The sequence below is a fragment of the Mycetomoellerius zeteki genome, unplaced genomic scaffold, assembly GCF_001594055.1.
Source record: "Mycetomoellerius zeteki isolate Tzet28-1 unplaced genomic scaffold, Tzet1.0 scaffold182, whole genome shotgun sequence".
NCBI classification, from domain to species: Eukaryota; Metazoa; Arthropoda; class Insecta; order Hymenoptera; family Formicidae; genus Mycetomoellerius; species Mycetomoellerius zeteki.
Window position 1 is genome coordinate 814232 of NW_017256778.1, and position 24204 is coordinate 838435.

Below are 24204 nucleotides of genomic sequence, written 5' to 3' on the forward strand. Positions count from 1 at the left end.
CCGACATTCTTACGGGAGTTCGCGTCCTTGTTGATATTAAAGTGATTAAGAGTAAAAAAATTGATAATATTTCCTGGTGAAAATTTTTCTCAGAATTTTTCATATAATTTTTCAGAATTTCTGTATGATTATAACTTTCTCACATTTTTTATACGAATTGGCACACTTCTCAGAAAATTTACATCTCTTCTCAGAATTTTTCATATACCTATGTTACTTATAAAATATCGTAAGATTTTCTAAAAGTTTTTTCTAAGTATAATTTCTGATGAAAATATTATAAAATCTAAAAAATTAAAAAATATTTTTTAAAAATTATAGGATGAGAAATTTCAGAATATTTCAGAATTCACTCGTATGAAAAATTCTGAAAGAAGATGTAAACTTTCCGAATATTTCTGAGTATTTCTGAAAAATGTTCCAATTCGTATAAAAATTATGAAAAAAATTTTCACCAGGGTTGTACTAATTTTATGATTTATTAGTTTAGTAGACGTGTTTATCGGTATATATGCATGGGGATACTCGAGTGATATTTCCGAACGCAGCCTAAAGTGTACTCTGGGGCTGTGTTCCGTTTCACGCACGATGCGCATGATACATCTTTTATCCTTGTTATTCACCGAATGTTAAACAAGGATAAATGATGCATTATGCGCGTAACGGAACGCAGCCTGGACGATTCACAAATTTCGCAAGGCGCAGACGCGATCAGCTGTTCCCGACTATTCACGATCAGTCACGACCAGTCACGATTTCTCGCGCGGGCGTGCAACTGTTCGTGATGTTTTTTCCCATTTTTCTCGCGTGGAGATTTACACGCACGCTGATAATGATTCGCGTCGCGCTCCCTGCCCATTGAAATTCCTTTCAAGTATCTCGTCCCTGCCTTCGCCTCCTCGGATGGGCGATTCGCGATTCCGCTCGGCGCCGGAAGTTTTTCGATAATACACCACGTCAGATTTTCGCAGTGACGGTAGTGGTGGCGACGGTGGTGGTGGTGGTAGTGATGGTCATCATCGTCGACGTCGCTCGTCGTCGATTGCAATACTGTTTCCCGTGCGTTTAAAAGCGACGACGTGTGACATAAAAAAGCCGCTCCTAATGCGACGAACAACAACGCCGGCGTTCCGTAAAAGGAGAGGATGAAACCCCGCGTGCTGTGCGCGTACTGGACGCTGCTCCTGATATCGATGGTGTCCAGGTAAGACATCGGTGCCGATCCGTTTGAACGTATGAACGTATGAATCGATTGAATTCAAGTTGCGACGAGCAATTTCGTTTATCCGATACGGTCGTATCGGAAACGCGAAAGCTAATTCTTGCGCAAGTTTTCGTTCTTTTTCACACTTTTTTGTACAGCAAATTAAAGTTTTTGACAACTACTGGAGTATCAGTGAATATCCCGCGAGCCATTTGTCTTGGAATATTTTTGAGCAAAGATTCTGATAACGTGATGGGACAAAATTATGTATAACTTATGTAGAATGTATTTATATTTTTTTATTTTGACAAAGTTTATAATTAAATTTTATTTGTTACATCGTCGGATGCGGTTTTTTAAATGATTATTAAAATAGCAATTTGATTGAATGTTGAATTAAACTTCTGAATATAATTTATTTCTTATATATGATTCAGGCTAAATTAAATTTTATGGACAGAGATAAAACTTGGTAGGATTGTGTTTAATTGGTCTTTTTTTTATCATGCTTTTGTAAAAGATAATTGCTGTTGCATTATGCAACACTGACACAGTGTTACTGAATAGATAATAATACTAGGCTACTTTTTTCTGTTGCAGTGGACTTTTATTTCTGATAGTAGCTTCGGAGAGCGCACAAACCAAAGATTCTTTTTCCCATCCTGAGAAGAATGAGACTTACGGGGCTTACAGTAACGTTACGCTCAAGTATGAGGACCATGAAAGTTTTGAGTCTTCGTCTATACTGGATGCTGAAACTGGAACAGTGACATTAAAGACTAACCAGAACAATTTATATGGCCAAGTAAGATCACATTATATAATTTCTCATATAAGGATATTTATTTACGTATATGCACGAAAAATATATTTCTCTTATATTAAATGTAAGCAATGATATGTCTACTATTATATATTATTAAATGTATAATGTGTTATTAGATGCATAATAATGGTATACGTATAAGGATACTTAAATTTTGTTCTACATTTTCCATTTACATATATTTATTTCATATTTTTTATTACATTATATATTAATATATTACAGCAAGAAGCTACAGTCTCTGCTAGTTTTGAGACGATTACCAACGACGATGCAGGGGAGAAAAAGAATATAGATATTTTAGCTGAGAGTCTCACCCAACAGCCTAATCTCTCTCAAGGGTGAGTTTGTATATATTGTTATTTTATTTCTTAGTAAACAAGTGCTTTTGAATAGCAGATGTGTAGGGATATAAACTGATCAATACTGTGTGTATATAAAAATAAAGCTATTATTTTTATCTAGTTAATGTAAACTGCTAATAAATGCAATAATTTATGTTGTATATCGATTATTTTATTACATGACATGCATGCAAAACACTTTTCTATTCTAAAATTTGTGCTTGAGAATTTATTATCGTGCATGAATACAATGTAACGATTTAAATATTTTTATAAATAATAAAAATAAAATAAAATATTGTGAGAATAAAATATATAAAGATATTTCGAAGTTGTAGAAATTTTTTTTCACGATTGTTAATATAAATTTACTATAAAGAGTTTTATCTAATTGAGATTTAGGAATGATTAAAAAATATTTTCGCGCATAAAATAATATGAAAAAAATCGCCATTCAGCCAAATCAGATTAAATATGTTACTTCTATTGGTATACTTTTCACCAGATTTTATTTAAACGTCTTTACAGAATGACATTTTTATATTTTCGTAAAATCTTCGTATAAATACTTTTATAACGAAAATATTATTGAATATAATAATAAATTTTATTTGTCATTCTGTTATATATTTTATCACCAAAAAATATAATGACAATACAATACGAATAATACATTGTGTTTGTGTATTGTTTCTATTATCATTTTTGTGCTTTATACTTTTTTGTTGCATTTTTACAATATTGGTTGCAGTCATTATGCAACGAATATTTGACGAAATTGCTGCTTTCTGAGTTTATTTAATATGCCAATTAATATGAAATTTTCTGTTGATCTTTATAGAATTCTTTTTTTACTTTAGTGTAGATTTTTGGCTATTAATATAATATAACATTGTAGAATAATAACAAAATTTTTAATTTTAATTTTTAAAATTTTTAATTGTATTTATTTTTTAATTTTAAACGAGCTGTTTAGCTTTTCATACGGAAACATTTTTTTGTATAACAAAAATTAAACTTCGGAAATTTTTATGCACTATTAAGAATTCCTTTTTCTTTTTTTTTTGTAATAGATCTTTGTAAGTCAAATATATCTACTTGTAAGTCAAATATATGTAGTATTTATGCTGATGTTAAAGAAGCTAGCATGATTTGTATCTTTTGATTGTTAACGAATACATGTATTTATATATTTCTTTAAGCTTTTCAATTTTATTCTTAGTGGGGCTGAATAATGTTTTTTAATATTTTATTCTACATTATTTTACATTACACGTCGAAAAATTACTTTTTTGCGGAACGCAAATAAAATATAACTGGTACTTATCTTTAAATCTAAAAAAAAAATTGTCTTTAATACCCAAAAAAAATCTGCTCACCTACGTATATTTTCCTATGCTGTTGCCTGCGCTGAATTCTGTAAAATGTGCATGCATATCATAAACGCAATATATATCATATGCATATTCCGCGGAAATTTATGTACTTGCAAATTACGATGTACAAAAATATAAAGTGGGAATGCTAGGCGACATAAGGGAAAGTTTTTTATATTTTCTTGCACAAAGGGCAATCAAATTTAATTATACCATTTATTCGTCCTATTTTCGTATTGCAATAAAACATATTTTTCGAGAATTTATATTACCTGGGATTTTTCGCGAATATGATCATGTTCACGAATGTCACTACGGTGAGTACTTGAGTAATTATACCTCCATGAGTAGTTACACCGCAAGTACGGTGACAATATTTTCTTAAATAAAATAAAGGACAAATCTGAAATTTTTAGGGCTTTGTTCCTACATATTTTCAAACCAGTTTGTGATTGTCAAAAGTCTGTGCATTATAAAATTTTATAGCACAGTATAATCAAATTGAGATAATGTGCAGTTTTCTGATAGTTTGAAACTGATTCAATTGTATTGGAACAAATTCTTGATCTGAAATAATAAAAGGTTAATAATAAAAATAATCGAAATAATAAAAAATGAAAACAGCTCTAGTTTGAATAAATTTAATTTAAAAAATTAAGAAATATAATTAAATTAAATAACAAAAACAAATTTTTATGCATAAAACTGTAAAATATATTTCGTAAAAATTCATTAATATAATATTATATAGACATTAAAACGCTACTTAGAAAAGAATTTCCCATAATGTCAAAAAAAAGGACAGTAAAGAACAATATTCGAAAATAAAGGATAAAATTGAGTTTTAAAGAAACAAATAAATCTAAAGAACAGCTACCTCAAATAAAGGACTATCCTTTACAATAAAGAACGTAGGTATAACTGTCTGACTAATTGCATGATAATTTGTCTGTTGATAAATTATTTCACTTCTATTGTGTGCGTATTATATTTAAACAATCGATTTACCACAACGGTTGTTAAGAGTAACGTACACGTCGCTGAAAAAGCGGTTCTTTACTCGTTAACACAGACAATGCGTCATTATCTTCATTACCGATGCATTTTTATCGCGTTAATTGTATTCGTTTGGGTTTAATGATCTTCATATCGAGAGAAGCTATATTAATTATGTCAGTAATATTGCGAAGAATCCAATAATCGTTACCTTCCAAGATAAGCATCTTGGAGAGAGATTTAAATAAAATTTATAGTATTTCAATGCTGTTTTCTTTATTGCCAGTGCAATATGTATAATTGAAATTTCCTTATTGTTAAATAGTAGATAAGAGCATTTACATATATAATAATGCATCGATGACACGTTCATTATTCGTGCATGTGATATCCTCACAGACTGAATTAATTTTATCATTAATCTTTCGTATACTTTTGCATTGTAGCGTAGAATAAGGTTTACAATAGCGGTTTTCGGTAATAACGATTCACGAATACAAAATTATTGAAGGATTATGAATAATATAAAATATACTTAATTAAATATACTTAAGTAAAGTGCTGATTCATCTCTTCGTTGTTTTCGCTAAATTTTTACAATCATTCGTAACGCATGACTCGATGTGACAAAAAAAAAATTAATTGGTAACAATACAACAACTTTACAAAGAGAATAAAATCTTATGCAAATAATTTTATAATGAAATTTACAAGAAATCGTTGTCTTTTGTTCTTATATTTTTAATATCTTTTTTTAATATTTTGCTAATTTGTCATGAAGCTTCCACAGTTTATTTGTTAAATTAATTTGCGAGTTGAATTTTATTGAAAATTTGATCGAGAATTATTATTTATCCGTTTTAACTCATATTGTTGAGTAGAATATTGCAATAAACTTCAAACGTTTCCATTGAAGAATTGTTTTGAAAATCTATATAAAGAGCGATGTATGTGTATTTTTCTTCGCAAACAATCAAAAATATTTTTGCTTTTCTTCTTTGATAAAAGCAACACAAATTTGTATTGCTCGTTGTTAAATAAATATTATTTGCTTTTAAATAAAATAATTTAACAGAAACAAGTGTGTTTATGTAGCTACTATAAATTGCTACATAATACATCGACATATTTGCAATTTCGATGTTTGTCGGCTTTCATATGTATTTTTTTTATTTCTTTATGTATTTTTTTATATTTATAAAAAATATAATTTGTTGCAAAAGATATGTGATATCTTAATTTTATTTTTTAAAATCATTTTTAACAATTGTTTTTTAATTAAAATATCGAGCCATTAACAATTCTCTAATTATAACTGTTGAAAATAATAATTTTTATTTCTGCAAATAAAATTTTCGTTCCGGTAATGCAAAAGTCTCATTATCTTCATAAATTTAAGTATATTAATTTAAAAAAAGATTTGGTTACACAATTTAATAACTTTATGAATAGTGTCGTGTGTGGATATGTGTGTGAGGCTAAAATTAACATTGGGCATTACAGAGTTCTTTTTCTAGGACATCTCAGAATAAATGCATACTATTATACGAAAGAAATATTAATAGATACCAGTTGATAGACACTAGATCATTCGCAACAAGTACAAGTGACACATTGATATTCATGCTAATCAAATATTTATCCTATAGGCCATATATACCGCGCCACTGAATTGCTCGGATGTGCCTCGATCGCCAAGTTCTCTTATTGGTAACCGATAGAACTTAAATAGAAATAATTAATCGCTATATATGTATGTATGTGTATGCGCCGTATCTTCATTAATATCCAGGTAGATCCATCTCCATATATGCTCCTTTCGCTCTTTATCGATTTCAATAGTAAGGCACCAAGATCAAGTCTTGATCACCTCAGTGCCTTTCAAATCGATATCGTTATATTGCTGTGTATTTAGTAAGAGAAATTAGAGGAATTAGGCGCGTATTCGGGGCTTTTTGTGTCAAAGCAAGTTAATCCTATCCAATACTGGCATATGCGATGTTGTATACATGTACGTTGCGCTCAATAATAGAATAACGATTTTTGCGGATAGGTACCGATATCTCGAAATGTTGTATTTCGCTATTTATATTTGGGCTGTACATTTATTACATATATTTTGTACACGTGTGCGACGATAGTGACAATATAATTATGCAATGATGATTGTATACATTTCTCCGATATCCCATAAATCAGCTAAAATTATTTCTTAATGACGTCAAACAACGACTAATTAATAAGTCATCTGTTATTAATGCGATTGACAAATGACTGGATACAATGGATTAGCGGGAGGTCATATAACAGCTTACACATTCCGTTCGTAGTCTGTTCCCTCTTCCTTTTCCTACTGAATGTTTGACATATATTATTTTAATTAAATCCGTAATAATAATTTGTAAAAACGTAAAGTAATTCCATATCCAATTTAATTATTAATTTAATATTGAATCAATTATTTCTGCGAAATACTAATAAGAGCTTGATAGATCGCACGGTATATTTTTTTTATTGTTGCAATTTTTTAATTCTCACATTTAAATAAATATTTAAACGTTAGAGATTTTTATATCGAGACAATATCACATATACTTTAGGAAACAAAAGCATCAGTAAAATAACGAATAATTGAAATATGAAGGGACAGTATATATCGTATAAATCGATACGATCTCATTGTATAATATTCATGTGATATTATATCATTTTGAAAAAAGATTTAAAACATACAGAATCTAAAGCCAAAGCTTTAATTTATTAGTCTTGAAATAACTTACATATATCCATGTTTCGCATTTAATGAACAGACGTTTGTCTGCAAAATTATACGAGTACTTAATTACTCGTATAATTAATAATAATAATTGCTACTGATTAGTATTGCATTAGTAATAATTATTGTAGACATTTTTGGGATCGTGTTTTTAATGCGATTACAATTCGATTTAAGCAATTACGGAATATTCTATGCACTTTTACATTTTTCTTCGCGTGACAGCGCAGATTAGGGGCACATCCACTTTACGGATATTAAGATGAAAAACGGGTCACTAGAAAGCGTTTATTTCGTTTTCTATTGCGAAAACCTATAGCGTCAGTACGTGGGGGTTGAGGTTGCACGAGGGATGCTTCTGGCGAGCGTCCAACTCGGCCGTGTAACCGATCCCAATCGGGCGAAGTTTTATGCAAAACCCCTTCGCTTCCTGGCACACTTGTTCAAGAAGAACTTGCGCGTTCATTGCTCGCGTGTCACATAGAGCCACGAAAATGCCGTTTGTCGGAAGCGACTTGAGCGTCGGAGCTGGGAATTACCCTGTATATACTCTCGCAGTATGGTGCAGTTGCAGCTGTGTCCTTCTTTTTGAGGTACCTGCAGTAATATTATGCTTGTATCTTTCATTCGCGAATTATGTCTCTTGTCGATAACGCGAAACGCGGAACAAGTTGCATTCAGTGCCAATATTTTTCTACACAGGATGTTATAGAATCTCTGACCTCATTTCTCATGTCGGATTCTTTGATAAGTTTAGTCGAGAAAAATTCTGAGAAGACATCATTTGTTGCGATTTTTTTATTGCTAAATTTAAGATAAAAAAATTCCGCATTTTATTTTGTATTTTATTTGCAGTTTCTGGTAATTGAGCTTTTTGTTAAAATATCTGCGTTTTGTCTAATCTCTTTAAAATTTGTTTCGCTGCTGTTTCAGAAATGAAAGCTCATTATTTTCTCGAAAAACTGCACTTGCATCTTGTGCAGTATATTGATTATTATGGTTTTTTCGCAGTATATATCATCTATTTCTAACGTGAAGAAATTCAATCTCGATAGAAAAAAATGTTCTATATAAAGAAGAATAAATCGACGGCTTGAGTATATATTTGGACGCGCGGCAATATCGGAGTAACGCATTTTTTTCTTATCGTATACGCAATAAAACGTAATATTTGTATGATGTAGAGAGGCAGGTATTTCCGACAGAATGAAAAATTATTATTGATAGTATAATAAAGAAAGCTTTTCCATTTTTCGTCTCCGTTGAAGTACATATAAATCAATAAATCACCGCGTTTTTCAGCTCCGACGATCGCAAACGGTCTTTAATTCCACATATCGAGCATCAAGTATATCAAGTTTATCTCGGATTATGTGATATTTTCTTTATCCGGATAGATTTTGACACCTCAATCAACATGCATCTTTGGAGACTCATACCTTTTTAGTTAGACATCTCAAATTGCTTTTAAATGACTTATATAAGCAAACGTAAAATGCATAGATTGTTGTAGAATTTTGGAGCGCATAATAATTTATACAGACATATCATAATATTATATTAGCTATGATTGATGCCTGTATAATGCCTAATGAAATTAACGAAAGAATGATTAATGCAAGTGAATAATTCACATGTCGAGAAACTGTGTAAATGATTTTTCATTTTATTAATTGCTGTCTCATTCAATTCGTATTTTGTTTCGATATTTATTAATATACTTGTATACAGAGTATTTTTGTACATCATATTTGCTCAACATTTTCAGACGCATTTTTTAACAAAGCCATTTTATTCAGAGCTTTTACATTGAATATTTTCAAAATATTATAAAATCTCGGGAAAAGATACAAAAGGGCTTTCTAAGAAAAGTTCAGAAAAGAAAGCATCTAACACGTGAATTCCGCCATACGTAACATAATCCAGAAAATGCAGAGCTTTAAAAATTTATAGAATAAATATCTTCCGAGCAGAGCACGCGCCACTCTTGCTCGTCTCACTTTTACACGTGAATACTTTATAGGGCATAAAAAGCTCACAGCAACCGCGGTTAACTGCAAATTGTTACGACTTCCGCGGTGGCAGGGGGATGGGTAATCGGGACCAAGAGGGGGCTTTCCTGAAGAAAAAGGGCAGATTAGAAAGCATGAGAAAGCCTCGATAGAGGGAAAGTTGCGGCAATGCGATACGAGAGGGAATGCGAAAGAGAGAAGGGTGCTGATGGAAGTAGACTGACGGTGCGGTTGTGAGGGGGTGGTGGCGTGGAAAGGTCGCGCGCTGCGACGCTGTGCGAGAGGGCGGATCAGGATGTCAGTCCACGTTCGAGCGGCCACCGGTATGGCTGCGTGAACGGATCGGCCCGTGTTTCCTCGCCACCCTTTGTGATTTTACGACAGATTATGACAGATATTTGGATAAATCGCGAGGCCTAAGACGCACGATCGAAGGTGACTAAAAGAGAGAAAGTGCGTGCAGAAACGAAGCGTAGAGTCGACCCAGTGAAGATGACCATTGGTGCGGTGCAGCGTATCGTTAAAGACTCGTCGGATGTATCGCTCGAAAGAGCTTCTTGATTGATCAGTATTTATAGTGTCGATTTGAAATTGAACTGCGATTATCTTTTGATGCACGTATATCGAGAGGAAACCGATATCAGTTTTGTATAATTTTATATCTATAATAGTGTCAGTTTTTTTAACGTGATGGGTCCTGCGAAAAGATTGATTAGTGAAATTATTGCCAATACACGACGGGATTGTAGATCTATGACATATTGTCAATATTTATCATGCACGATGACGACGAAAAGTATGTTAATTTTTCAAATATGCATCGTTATTTTTCATTTGATGACCTTTTATCATCGTATGTTTAGTAATTATTAACATCAAAGTTTAATAAATATCAATTATTTAAAGATTTCTTAGAGAGTTTACAATTAGATTGGATTAATTTGCTAGCATATATATGTTCATTTATCGTTAGATATGATTAGATTACGTCTTGGTAAGGAAATGTATCTGGAAACATATATTCTTACAGATTTTATCGCGATTTATTTTGGCTACGTCAAGGAATCACGTCAATTAGAAATATGTTCACGTGTTTTGCGCGAGTTTATTCAGCTCAATACGGCATGTGTACTGCGTGATCGTTAACTTGCTATTTAGCAAACTGAGTGTAAGAATCTTCCTGACTCATTCGTAAACCACGAGCTCTTAAATTCTTTTTATGAGGTTTTGTACAAACCATTTATTTCATTTTTTCTTAAGATCTAATTAATGAAGATATGACCGTATTTACATTTCTTCGTCCGACCATACCTAGACCCGTTCTACTACTAGTTTCTGATGAACGATGCTTATATTCATTCGTTTCTTTTTATTGTTAGGAAATATCATTTTTAGAGTAAAATAATTTATTAAATTAAATTTTATCTCTCTTAATACAAATGAGTGGAAAACGCCATATTTGATTAAAATAGATCGTTATGCATAATAATATAATTTAATATCTATAGATTATATTATTAGGCGAAGATCCGTTTTAACCTAATATAGCGTTTTCCATTTATTTGTGTTTAACATTGCATCGGTCGATTTTTACTTAATATTCTTTGTTTTAATAATTGTCAATTTATGACTTTGTTGTATTAAATTTGAAAAATTTATATTGGAGTAGGTATGTAAATGATCATATCTAGGTATATAGACATGCTAAAACTACAAGTCGTATGTTTCACTTGATCAATTATATTTAATAAAACTACATGTCTTTCTTATTTTATTTACTTTTTAATTAAATTTTCATTTATATTTTTATCTCTAATTAATTGCATAATCTACAGTGAAAGAAGTTATTTCATACCTTTTATTGAATAAAATTAAGTATTTTCTATTTTTCTCTTGCAATTCTAAAATAAATTAATTATGTTCTCTGTATTTTTTGTACAATATGATTTATGAGCTTGATTTTCCAAAATTCTAAGTGCAAAATTAGCGTCTACATTGGAAAGAGGAAAAATGCGAGGCATTTAAATCTTTCAGCGCCGGAGAAAATGAGATTACGATAAATTTATTATGACATCTTTTTAAGGTTTCTGACGATCAAGAGAATGCTTGTATCATTTACGTGTGGAAGAAGAGTATTCTTATTACTGTGATGATATTTTGGTGTTATACTCTTTGTTCTTTATCAAAGATATAAAAATTTTATCCGACATAATAATAAGTGAAGAAATATAGATACAGATTGAAAACGTTATCAGTAAAATAAAATAATTTTTTCATAGCGAAGATAGCATGAGTAAATCTGGAAAAGCTTTTGAGAATACATATAGTATTGATTTCAAATGTACAATACATTTATCTATAAAAAAGGTCTTTGCTGATATAGACAGTATGAAAAAGAAATGATTGGTACGTGCATTCTTGAACTGTTCTTTCTACCTCGTATTATGGAACGGAATTTCCTTCATTGAACTTTTCCTAGCAGGGTAGTCGGCGGATAAACTTTCACGTTTCCCTTGCATTTCTCGAAGCACTGAATTTGTCGAATTTGTTGTACGCTCTTGCATGCGAAAAAAATACGTGAAAGCTACCGTTGCTCGAAAAGGAGAGACTGCATTCTTTCCGGAATCATCTTTTGGATTTCGACAAACAGACAAGAACCGCCAAATCGTGATTTTTTTGTGATAATAAGGCCAATAAAACTTTTCATTGTTTGCGACTCAGTGTTAGAAAATAAAAAGCGCAATCATGTAAGATTTTTTGTTCAAGATTTAGCTTTTATAGAGCTTGGGTAATGTCTTCATTTCCGGTAAAAGCTTCTCACGAACTTCATCAGTATCTTTACTCGCTATGTTTTAAAGTGTTTAGAGAATGGAATCTTTTCTATTATTTTTGCGGAGAATAAAGTCTTAAGAGTGTACTGTTGTTTTTGAATGCATTATTTGCAAATTTTAAAAGTGATTACACTTGTAAATGAATAAACATTCGGATATTTACACTTTCATATCATTATGTAGTAATTTTTATATTTCAATCCACATAAGTATAATAATGAAAATAAACGATATTAACAGGAAGGTAATCTTGTATGTGAAATATAAAACTTGATCTTTGATAAATCATATCTTTCAAACAACATTTTTCTTTCTGCAAATAGCTTACAAAGAAAAATGATTTTGATTCAAAATCTATACTTTTTTCCTTGCCCGTGATAAAAAAGGTTTCTTTCTTTTTCGAGCTCTGATAGCAATATCTTTGTTATCGTAGAGCTTTTTTTGGATCTTTTTACGACACGGAACGTTTTTCATTTTTATTTCGAGCTGTAACTTGCACGAACAATTTGTAGAATATGAGTATAGAAACTTTTCATTCAATATTGCATACAATTCCCAATTTTTCTATTTGAGATCATACAAGAAATTCATGTTGGTGCAAGTATTTTACGTTTGCCTAAAATATCTTTCAATATAACGAAAATTTAACGCTCATATATGTGGAGGGAAGGAAAAACTAAAACTAGCAGACGTAAATATTTTGGTATCTTAAACTGCAAGTACGCGAGAATAGCGTAAAATAGTGTTATGCTAATTATTCATTGTAAGCATTGTATATTCCATGAAATACATAATAAAATAAATATGCTTGCTAATAAGCAATTACAAATGCCATATTTTTTAGATAAATTTTACATTTTTATTTTAAAATGATCTCATGATCACTTTTTTGATATGCTAACGAAGATAATATTAGCAAAAACATTTAAGAAGCTAAGAACATTTTTCACAAAAATCGATGCAGTAGAATATAAAAAAACAATCAGTGAAATAATAGCTTTAATAAAGCAGGATTGTAACAACGAATCGATTGGTTCCATCTCGCTCCTTACAATGACGATGATCAAAATTTACGGACTATCAGTCGTTTTTGTTGATGAAATACGTATCTATGGCAAATACTAAAGCTGCCAAGATCGCGAAAGAACCAGCCGCTACCGTTTGATCGCTGTATTCCTGCAGATACGCGTGAATCAGGTTACTCGAAAAATTGTCCCAGTCGCGAATTAGAATGAGGCCGGCGGTGCAACAGAGAATCGCGCCCATCGTTGAAAAAATGAGAGCCTGCAAGAAAAAAGAATGAAAATTAGTACCTTGTCGATATAATATATTATTTAGTACGATGTTACATTGTCATACGTAAGGTCGGATGAAGATACACGTAAACTGCGACAGAGAGAAGAAAAGTTACATTTTCGGTGGAATTTTTTTTTTTCAAGAAACGCGAAAAAGAATATATAGCGAAAATAATAATACGCGTAACTCTGGGTTTGATTATCAATGTTTTAGTGTATTTTCTAAATTTTCTGTGAAAGAAAAATTAAGGAGAATATCAATTCTTTTCAAAATTCCTCGTTTTCATTGGCAACCATAGATAGATTTTTGTTTTTTATGTCGATTTTTTGTGAATAGTGTAATACTTCGGTCTTTAACTCACGGTTTTTTTGGGCAATCTTTCGCCCAAGAGATGGCTCATAATAAGAACTGCATTTATGAAAATATAACCACACACTGCCACGTGAAATATTGCTATGTGATGTATATCAGTTGGTCGAAACTGATTCTGTTGAAATGGTCCCGTCACTAATCCTGTTGCAATGACACAGAGAACCTGTAACGCATTCAATTATTATATTTTGCACAAAAAAGAACTTGGCAGAAAAATTTGAAATAAGTGATCTCCTGAAACAATCGCGAAATGCGTTACTGACTTAAATTATAACGTAATGATTATTTCGTTACTGCGTTTAACAGAAAAATCCGCTTTATAACTGTTATAAAATTCTTTAATGTGATAAGATCTTGTCTTTATTGTTCTTCACTTAATCTAAAAACTGGATGTATAAACGCATTAAAAAATCTTACAGCAGTTGCAAAGCTACTTTTTCTTCTGGACGCAACTATTGCTCTCAAAAATGTTGGATCGTTCATATAATATATTTTGAAATATAAGAATTATTTATTGTTAAATCGAACATAATAATTATGAATTATTTATCGAGCGATTTTACCAATTCGATAATTTTGCAAAAGAACGGCGCTTCTTTAAGATATCCCTTCATTCTCGTAAAGAGGCTAGGTCTAGAGCTGGTCTCCTCAGCCATTTTCAAATCACACTTTGTGGTGCACTTTGTCAGATTAGACGCGCAAATATAATCACGACAAAAAAAATATTCGCCGAGACATTCGAAGTGTGACGATGTCTGTTTCCGACTACGCTGAGAAACGCTCCACCCAACTATTGACCTGTCAGTAGCTAGTGTGACACTGACTAACATTAAACCGACTAAAGTCCCCACTTCCTCGCTAAATACGTTTAATGCGTAATGGCAATAGTTCTTGGTACTCAACCTTGGCGGTGGGTCTGAGATGATCTGTGCTTCATATCTCTCAAGATGGGCCTTATCATCGCGAACACGAATATACCAAAACGATCTTTCACTGTCAAATTGATTATGCTCAATAATGGTTTGATGTGGATAACAGTTTATTAATTTAACGAATAAATAATAAACTTGTGTAGTGAGTCATTTTGATTTGCGCCAATAAAACATTCAGCAATTGTTATTAGAATCTATTCCGGCAATCTAGAACAAGGATGTACATTCTCGTGAAATTTTATTATGATATGGCATTAAGGATGCAAGAGAGAGAGCGATAAATCCGAAGGCAGTCTAATCCAACCGTCCAAGAATTACGATCTTCGTAGAAGTACCTACCATTAGAAATTCGGCGGAGGAAACTTTATCGCGCGACATTCCGCCGAGTTTCATAGTGGTGTAAAAGATAAAAGAGTAGTTATTGGCTAAAGTGGCGAGAGAGAAATGCAGCGAATAATTTTGCATTTCATTGCATTGCGCTCAGATTGTTGCAGACAATTCCTCGTTCGACGAGTGCTATTGAGATATTGAATCACCCTTCGGATCATAGTGCTTGAATTCGACGAGAAATGCTGAGAGAAGAAAGAAACTGTTTATTCGTTGTCAATTCCAAGCAATCCTCTTGAATTTATTTAAACTATTATCTTGAAATTAAATAAAATATTGACGGTACGTACCGTTTTTCAATGGTTATGTATTTATTTTGAATCGAGATGCACACAGGAGGAATTCCTTTATTTTACTTATTTTGCCAGTATCGTTGTACGCGAATTCACTATTTTCGCAAGAAAAAAATCATTTTTGTTCTACACACAATAGAAATTTTTAATTATTTCGGAGCTTCTAATAAACTTTCCAGAAAATTACGAGTCTATAAACATCGATTGATTCTAGCAAAGAGTTGGCATTTGTTCTGCAATCGTGGATAATGCATCCTTGCGATTGTAAAAGTATATTATCCGCATCTTTTACTGGATAGGAACCATGTACGAAAATATACTCGACATGTACTTGCGCTATCCACCCACGTTCATCCCATTGCTACGCTCGGCCGCTCACTTAATTTATCATAACTCCTTCCGAGTTCACTTCTCCAGCCACCGCTTCGCCTTCTTGTCCTCCCCTCGTCACTTTTCTTCTTCTTTCCTACCATTAACGAATTCTCTACTTGCTTCCATCACTCGTCGTCTTTCTCTTTCCCGTTCTTCGACTTCATCTTTGACATGTCTTGCGAGTTTCATTAGATCGACGCTGACAAGAGACATTACATCGTAGAAAATTCAATATGTCTAGCGAATTTTTATGAAATTCAATCGCAATGGCGAAGTTACGAAGAATCTTTTTTTATTTTTATAAAAATATAAATCATATAAGGAATTCACAGGTAATAAAGAGAAGTATCGAGATACATGAAACAATTTATTAAAGTCAAATAATTTTGCGTTATTTTCGATGGAAAATCATTTTTTACTCAGTTATTGTGAATAAAAAGTTTAATATCAATTGATCTTCTTAATTAATTAAATTAATTTTTTATAGAAATAAATAAAGAATTAAAAAATGGCTTTATTCTGTAAATCTATATAAATTCTCTATAATACTATATAGTTTGAATTTTACCGCATGGCTTCACTAAATTATGTCATTTTTACAAAGGCTTGTGTGTGGAACGCTGCTGCAACTCATGTCAGTAAAAATCGAACTTGTCGCCGCAATGTGTTACCTCCTCTTCGTAAACTACTTTAATTAAACGTCCGTGTGAACTTTATCGTCGCGCAATCGCGTATCCGTATTTAATAATACCGTGATAGCAACGACGAATTTGACAATCGTTCAATTCTCGTTAAACGAACACGAACCGCATTGCCAGGTGGCTATGCGATAAAGCCGATCTCTGAAAAGCGGGTGAAATCTCCCCGCCCGCTAATTAGAGCTTTCACTCCGCTTATGGCCGGTCAACCTATATATTTTCGCGGCACAATCGATGAGCGACCGCAATTTTCTCTGTCAAATCTCCCACTCCTCGACAAGGTCGATAAGTCACACGTGATGCGGAATTTTATGAAGTGCGATCGCGACCTCAAACGCAATCAGAGTGTTCGATGAAAATATATTCTCGCGAAGTGTAGATCCGGAATATGATATGTATTTACCAATAAAGAAAATAAGCACGACTTTTCCATCGCAGCGTATTTTAAAGACACTGTCAAGATGTCAGTTTCACTCATGTGAAAAGCACTTACGTTGAAGAAATTTGAGTGTCTTATATATTTTTAATAGTGAGAAGAGAGAAAGAGATCTCAAGAGAGCACTCGGAAAACAAATATATACACTCGTTGCCAATCTTAATCTGCATCAGTCTAGAATCGCGGATGAAATTTAACGAAAAAGTGAACCGTAATTTATCAATTACAATTTATATCCTTCATGCTTAATACGTACATGGCTAAAAACCGGTTGCGCTGGTTCAATATTGCTGGCGTAACGACTCGCTGAGAAGTAAAGGGAGCATAAAGAGATTAGAAAAGTTGGCGGTCATTAACTCGTACAACATTCGAAAGACGAATATCATTCTTGTCATCTGGCTAATTATTCACATCGGTTCCGATTTCTAAGAAGAGCCAGTTTTGTACGGCGAACGCATCTGATACCTTATCATTCGTTACTATCTTCGCTTTCATCTGATCGAGCGCGATTCTATTTGCACGACAATCTAGATTTTTATGCTTGTCGTTATGTTCGCGTTAATATAATGTGTGATTGTGAATGTGATTTTTAGACTAGACTGTCAATGATATTTGCTTTTGTCGTCCACACGCCCATAAAACCGGCTGACTGACGTCCCTATTTCACATCGGTGATGGCAATTTGTACTTTCGCGATACACTGTTGCTACACGCAATTACCCTTCATCTCCAATAGGATAATCTCAATAGGATAAAGTGTTTACTTTTACTCTTGCATATATGTATATGTATCACTATTCCGAATGGACACGGTAATCAATCCATATTTCGATGTTACATAGATTAGCGCCGCAACGTGTAATTTTCTCTGGAGAAACTAATGTGTTAATTGTCTTATTTATCATGTTTATTAATAATTTGTTATCATAATAATACTGTATTTGTATCAAAGGGGTTTATATACCTATTTATTAGAAATTTAGAATTTATCTTGTCTGTGGTAGTTCCTCGAAGAAGCATACATTGAATTTTGTGTATATTTTACCGATTTTCGATGAATTTTATTCAAGACACAATATTACTTCCAAATTATGAGATTTTATAAAGAAATCTATAACTGAAAGTAATTCATATAAAGTATTCATATAAAATTAAAATATTTTTTTTATTTTATAGTAGAAGATTGCAGATTTTGAAGAGAATTAAAAATTTCGGTGTTTCTCTATTTCTGTTACATGTGCACTAGATGTTTAATTACGAAATTAATTGTTTTATTTGTACTCTACATTTGTGAAAGAGATTCAGTATTTTTTATTTGAAATACATGTGACAATACAAACTTCTAAAGAGATTAAATTTTTGAAGCAATTATAAAAGTTTATTATTAATAATAATGAATAATTACTATAATTATCAATCTGTAATAATTAAAATGATACTAGATAAGAAATATAATAATTTATATTCTTATGCCCTTTTCTCTCTTTTCACTAGTTTCACTCTCTCTCTTTACTAGATAGTTATCGATTAGGAAACTGCAGATACAGCGTTCGTGATGCAGATGCAGCTGCAGATGCATTTCGTCTCGACAAAGCGGTGACTTAAGTCTTAATCGCACGTTTCTCGATGGTAATGTCTTAGTGAATAACGCTTTTCACAGATATGTTTGCAATATTCGTGTAATCCGACGAGGAACACTCGACTTAATCTCCTTATAGATTTCATGGTGTACGTGAAACTCTGATTTCATTATCCATTGTCGACACAAGTTTTCACTCTGTTGACCTCGCTCATCTCGCTGACCTCGCCGTAGGAATGTATAACGTGCCGACATCTATCAGAATTAAATCGCACGATTAGCCTTATAAAGTGAGTTGTTTAAATAAAACTAATAAATAAACTTTAACACATAATAATAATACACAATAAATGTAACGAACACGAGTAATAAAAGTTTAATCGAATTCCACGTTAAGAAGCATTATTTTAAGCGAAGCTAATTATAAGCGTATTATTATAATTACATCTGTTAAACGTGACGCAATTAATATCTGCATTTTCAACATTATTACAAGTTTGATTTCTGTTATATTTTGTTTAAAATTTCTCATGTAATATTAATATGCCACTTTATTTATTATTGTGTACGAATTTACGACACGATTGAAATGTTCTGTGACTATAAACAGCTGTTAAACGATCTGATATGAGCAATACTCAGAATTGTTTCCATAAAATACGCAGCGTTCTCGATTATATCATCGCACGAATTCTCGTTACGGCAAATACCGGCAAAATTCTGACTTTCGTGTCGAGAACATGACAAAATCGCATCTGCAACGCGGAGGGTGTAGCTCATTTTTGGAATGCGCGCGGACGAAGTTACACCGCATCGAAACTTTTCACCGACGAGACGGGGATGTCCCCAACCGGGTAAATACGTATATTGTAATGCACATATGTATTTACGTATGTTGAATGAAAGAAACAAATTATGAATGTAAAATTTAGAAAAGATAAAGCATCAACAAGCATGTTAATTTTATTTTGAGAACTTTTTTAAGTATTTGTTCGTGTTACATTTTTCGCCGTTTAATATATTTTATATAACATGTTTTAAGTGTCATAAGGATATAAAAGTAATATAAAAATGCGCGCGCGCGCTAGAGAGAGAGAGAGAGAGAGAGATTATAGAGAGACTATATAGGGTGGTCCACTTAAATCATCTGAAATATCTCGCTTATTTTTGATGATATAAAAAATTTTTCAAATGATAGTGGAACGGTTTCGAGGTGGACGTATTTTGATCATGTTTTTTTTCTAGGTGGAGGCATCAAAAAGATATAAAGGTCACCTCTACTTTTTTAAATGGAATTGTATAATTTTTTTTACACAATATGATTCCTCTAATTATTCTGCTTATAAAAATATTACGGTGGTGATATAAAAAAACCAATAGTTTACGAGTTATTTAACATTTTATGTCAATATGTGCCAGAATAAAGTGTAAAATATCTCGTAAACTACTGGTTTTTTTATATCACTATCTTAATATTTTTATATGCAGAATAATTAGTAAATATTGTGTAAAAAATCATACAATTCCATTTAAGAAAGTGGAGATGACCTTCATATCCTTTTGACGTCTCCACCTAAAAAGAAAACAACATGACCAAAATACGTCTCCCTCGAAACAGTTCCACTTTCACTTGAAATATTTTTTTATGTTATAAAAAATAAGCGAGATATTTCAGATGGTCGATTTAAATGGACCCTGTATACTTATGTTTCTTACCATTAATATTTAATTTTTATAATATCATATATTATTTCAATCAATCTTAATAGTTGAAAGATGTTTTTAAAAAAATGTGATAAATGTAGTACAATTTTAAAATTCGTTCTACACAGTTATGTGAAAATTTTTTGCAGTGTGAGCTTTCATTTTGCAATTACAGACTATAGCAATTATATATGATCGAGTAAGTGTCGATTGATCAGTTAAATCTACTTAGCATAAATAGGTACTCATATTTATTTTCCGTCATAGCGTGACGTGATCGGTCATGTTTGCATCCAGTTGCAATCGTTGCTGTAGCGTCCTTCTACTCGCAGATTCCGATTCAAGTGGGTCATCGAGCAAACGAGAACAGTTTGCATAATAATAGAGTTGATTATTCTGACAATGTTAAGATTTCATTGCCACGAGATATCATTTGTCCGCATGAATTTATCATTAATGTTGAATACAGCGCGAATTGGGTAACTTTTTAATTCAGTCGTATTTTTGATTGAATGATTGATTGAGTATTGGATAAAAGTTGATGGTTTATAAAATTAATATTTATGTACTATATTAACTGAATTAATATTATTAATGAATTAAATTATATTATATATATAGACTAACGAACATTATTAAACTATGAAATTAACATTATACTTTTATTGCAGCAATTAAATTGGTGAAGCCGATATGTTAATAACTAATCAGTGTACTATATTACGAGGATGCGCAGAAAATGTGTTAAAATACAATTTCAATCAAATTATTTTTATATTGCCAAAATGTCGGTTTCTTTATGAAAATGAAATAATATTTGTTAATAATCACAACATTATTAATGAAAAAATAATATTTAGTCCAATGAGAATATGGCCAATATTTGATAAATAAAACGCAATGGATGAACAAATTGATTATGCAACTCGGAAATAATGTGGTTATCAAAGAATCATGATCTATTCTTATTTATATTAAAATATATTGTGAGAAAATAAGCACAGAGGATTTCTTTGTGACAGTTTGATCTTTTCCTTCATAAACAAAATCTAAAAAATAAAATATTAAATCATTTATTTATTTTTTATATAAATATAAATTTTATATAGGTATAGTATAAAATGTATTTGGTTCTTGTATACACATATTTTGCAACATTGAATTTGGTGAGAGTTCGTTAATAAGATCGTGATGATTATTGAGATCATGATGATTTTTCTAAAATTTCAAATTTATAGCTTGTCGAATGTTCTTTTTCTTGTACAGCGTTCAGTTTATCATTATGTCGGAATGTTGTGATACATTCGTGCGAATGTACATATATACCTATATATTATTTAATAACATGGAATAACGATCCGCGGAATGTGCAATAATGCCATCAAGATTGGTAACGTCTCACGATGTGTCGTGGTCCAATTTCGCCTCGAGGTCAAGCGACATGTCTCGACGAAGAAGAATTTCTGCAAGCGTTTAAAACACGTTATAGATGGTTGCAAAGATTTGAGACAAAAATACGTTGATCATTTTACTTTTCTCGTTTAGATTATTTCAGAATAATAATAGCTCTCTCTCTCTCTCATTCTCTATCTCTTTTAATGAACGACGAAAATAATGAATCGGCAGGAAATAGTTAAAAAGATTTTGAATAGCTTGAAATTTTTTAAACTCTTGAACCATTAAAAGATCTTTCCTTTTAAAAAATCTTTAAATAATTTTTTATTTTTACAATTCTTAAAAATAATGTTAATATTTCTGTACACGTATAAACTAGCATATAGAGTGGCTTGAAATAATAATATAATACAACAGAAAAAAAAACATTTTTAAAGCATTGAAGACAAATGTAGTTACATGTCGTGTAATTACAATCGAGAACAAATCAAGATTTTTGTCAAATATTTGAAATAATTTCAAATGTTTTAAGTCACCCCTTATTATTGATGCACAGATCGGAACGACACGCCTCCAGAGCATCCTTCGTAATATGCTTATGTGCACTTGCATATAATAAGTTTTCTTCTAATACTGCTAAGTGCTTGTGTTATTTAATAAAACCCCACAAGACTGTATTAGTTTTATTGAGGATCAGATGAAGCCATTCTAGCTGCCAAGAAAGATGTTTCGAAACATGTCGATCGACACGGTATAATATTAACCGCGACGTTCTAGTTGTATCTATTGCAACCGTCGAACAGCTAATATGATATACGATGCTGACGTTTATCGTGGATAGAAAAACCGCTTAGCGCCAGAATGTTGATGCGTCTTTATACAATAAATTACACGATATGTATAACTACATTTTCTTTGCGTGATGTTTTCACAGCTCTGGCTGTAATCGAATTGCTGTCGTAAATTATTATCGGACGATATTTCTTCATTTTACTGCGTAATAAAGATGTATTCACGTAATATTTCACGTATTAATCATTTACATATATATGTACGTGTCTATTGTATGCTTCTCGTGGAAAACGCTTCCAAAGGTTCATAATTAGTTTATGTACGTGTATCACTTAACCATCTTTAATAATGGATCGCGCGAGATGGAATAGCGATTACATGCAAACATATCGGTTTCGCAACGAGTCACGTTTCCGTTCGGAGCATTCCGCCGCATGTTCGCATGCTGCACATGCATTTCATCGACTTCGTCGCGGTAGCGCGCCGACTAATCGCGCAGGACAGATCGATCGACCTTACGGAGGTGACAAAGGCACGTGGAAGCCGATACCCACATTCGACGGCCGGACACGCCTTGAAAACGTGCCTAAACCGTGAAGAATTCCGCGACGACGATTATTGCGTTTTCGCGTGGGTTGCGGCCGAATAACAGAACAGGAAGAGAAAAGCTGACACGACGAGCGGTCGCGTGAGACCGCGTTTCTTTTTCCTCTCCGTCGAGAGCGAGATCCAGCGCTAATCAGGATAGGTTTACGACAGGCACGTCTGAGTGCGCGATCTATAAATCTAGTCCACATGAAAGCTGTCGTCTCTTACTGACTGAACGTAACCTGAACGGCACGATTTTATAGTCGAGTATCTATTGGAACGTTTCTTTTATTTTTTTAAATAATATGCCATAAACGTAGGCGGTCGTGCGACGTAGGCGCGGTTGCGAACACGCCGAGCGAAATCCCGCAACGAAATTCATCCCTACGACAGTTTTCGCGTCAGCGACCGTATCTTAAGCTATCATTTGGATATATCCACCATCCAATCTTGTTATCGCGTGCAGAATATTCCTTGGAAAGTATTCGCCGTAACTGGACATAATAATAGGATAGGAAATCTAATGTTGATAATCTTCGATAAATCCCTTCTATTTACCGATCATGTACAGAAAGTCCCGAGACGGTGATGCGCTCTGATTTCTATAACGCAAACGCATTATGTTGTGTGTGGGCTATGGATTTCCGTGCCAGTTTTCTCTGGTGGTTGAAAAGGCCAAGACATGTTTCAGCTCGGCAGATTGTTGATATACAATCGATTTCGACTACGCGCGTCCCGTTATTACGATCTATTAGTTGAGAGAAATCGCGCCTTTGTATCTATAGACCGAAAAGAAAAGTCTGTCCCATGGCTACCAATTTGTCACATTAATTTCCATCATTGAATGTCAATTTATATGGTCTGCTAGGCGTGTAAATATGAAAGAAATTTTTTCAGTGAACGAGAGATATTTATCACCGCTTAAGTCTCGGATATGTTGAGACATGATCAATTCTCATTCTTCTCTTTCACGTTTGCCTTATATTCACTGTAAC

At 32.4% G+C, this 24204-nt stretch overlaps 2 protein-coding genes across 2 annotated transcripts in view; one reads left to right on the top strand and one right to left on the bottom strand.

Annotated features, from left to right (window-relative positions):
• The first annotated feature begins 1137 nt into the window (after positions 1–1137).
• Positions 1138–24204, top strand: part of LOC108721803 (SUN domain-containing ossification factor) — a 36195-nt gene continuing 13128 nt past the window's right edge. The window contains exons 1-3 of the mRNA XM_018446566.1: positions 1138–1204; positions 1805–2009; positions 2256–2371. Coding sequence (XP_018302068.1) covers positions 1146–1204; positions 1805–2009; positions 2256–2371 — 380 coding nt within the window. The 5' untranslated portion in view covers positions 1138–1145. The remainder of the gene's footprint in view (positions 1205–1804; positions 2010–2255; positions 2372–24204) is intronic.
• Positions 13380–14842, bottom strand: LOC108721804 (uncharacterized). Its single transcript, XM_018446568.1, has 3 exons — positions 14597–14842; positions 14023–14196; positions 13380–13649 (listed from the first exon to the last, which is right to left on the bottom strand). Exons 1-3 carry the CDS (start codon positions 14687–14689, stop codon positions 13446–13448), a joined length of 471 nt encoding a protein of 156 aa, XP_018302070.1. The 5' UTR covers positions 14690–14842; the 3' UTR covers positions 13380–13445.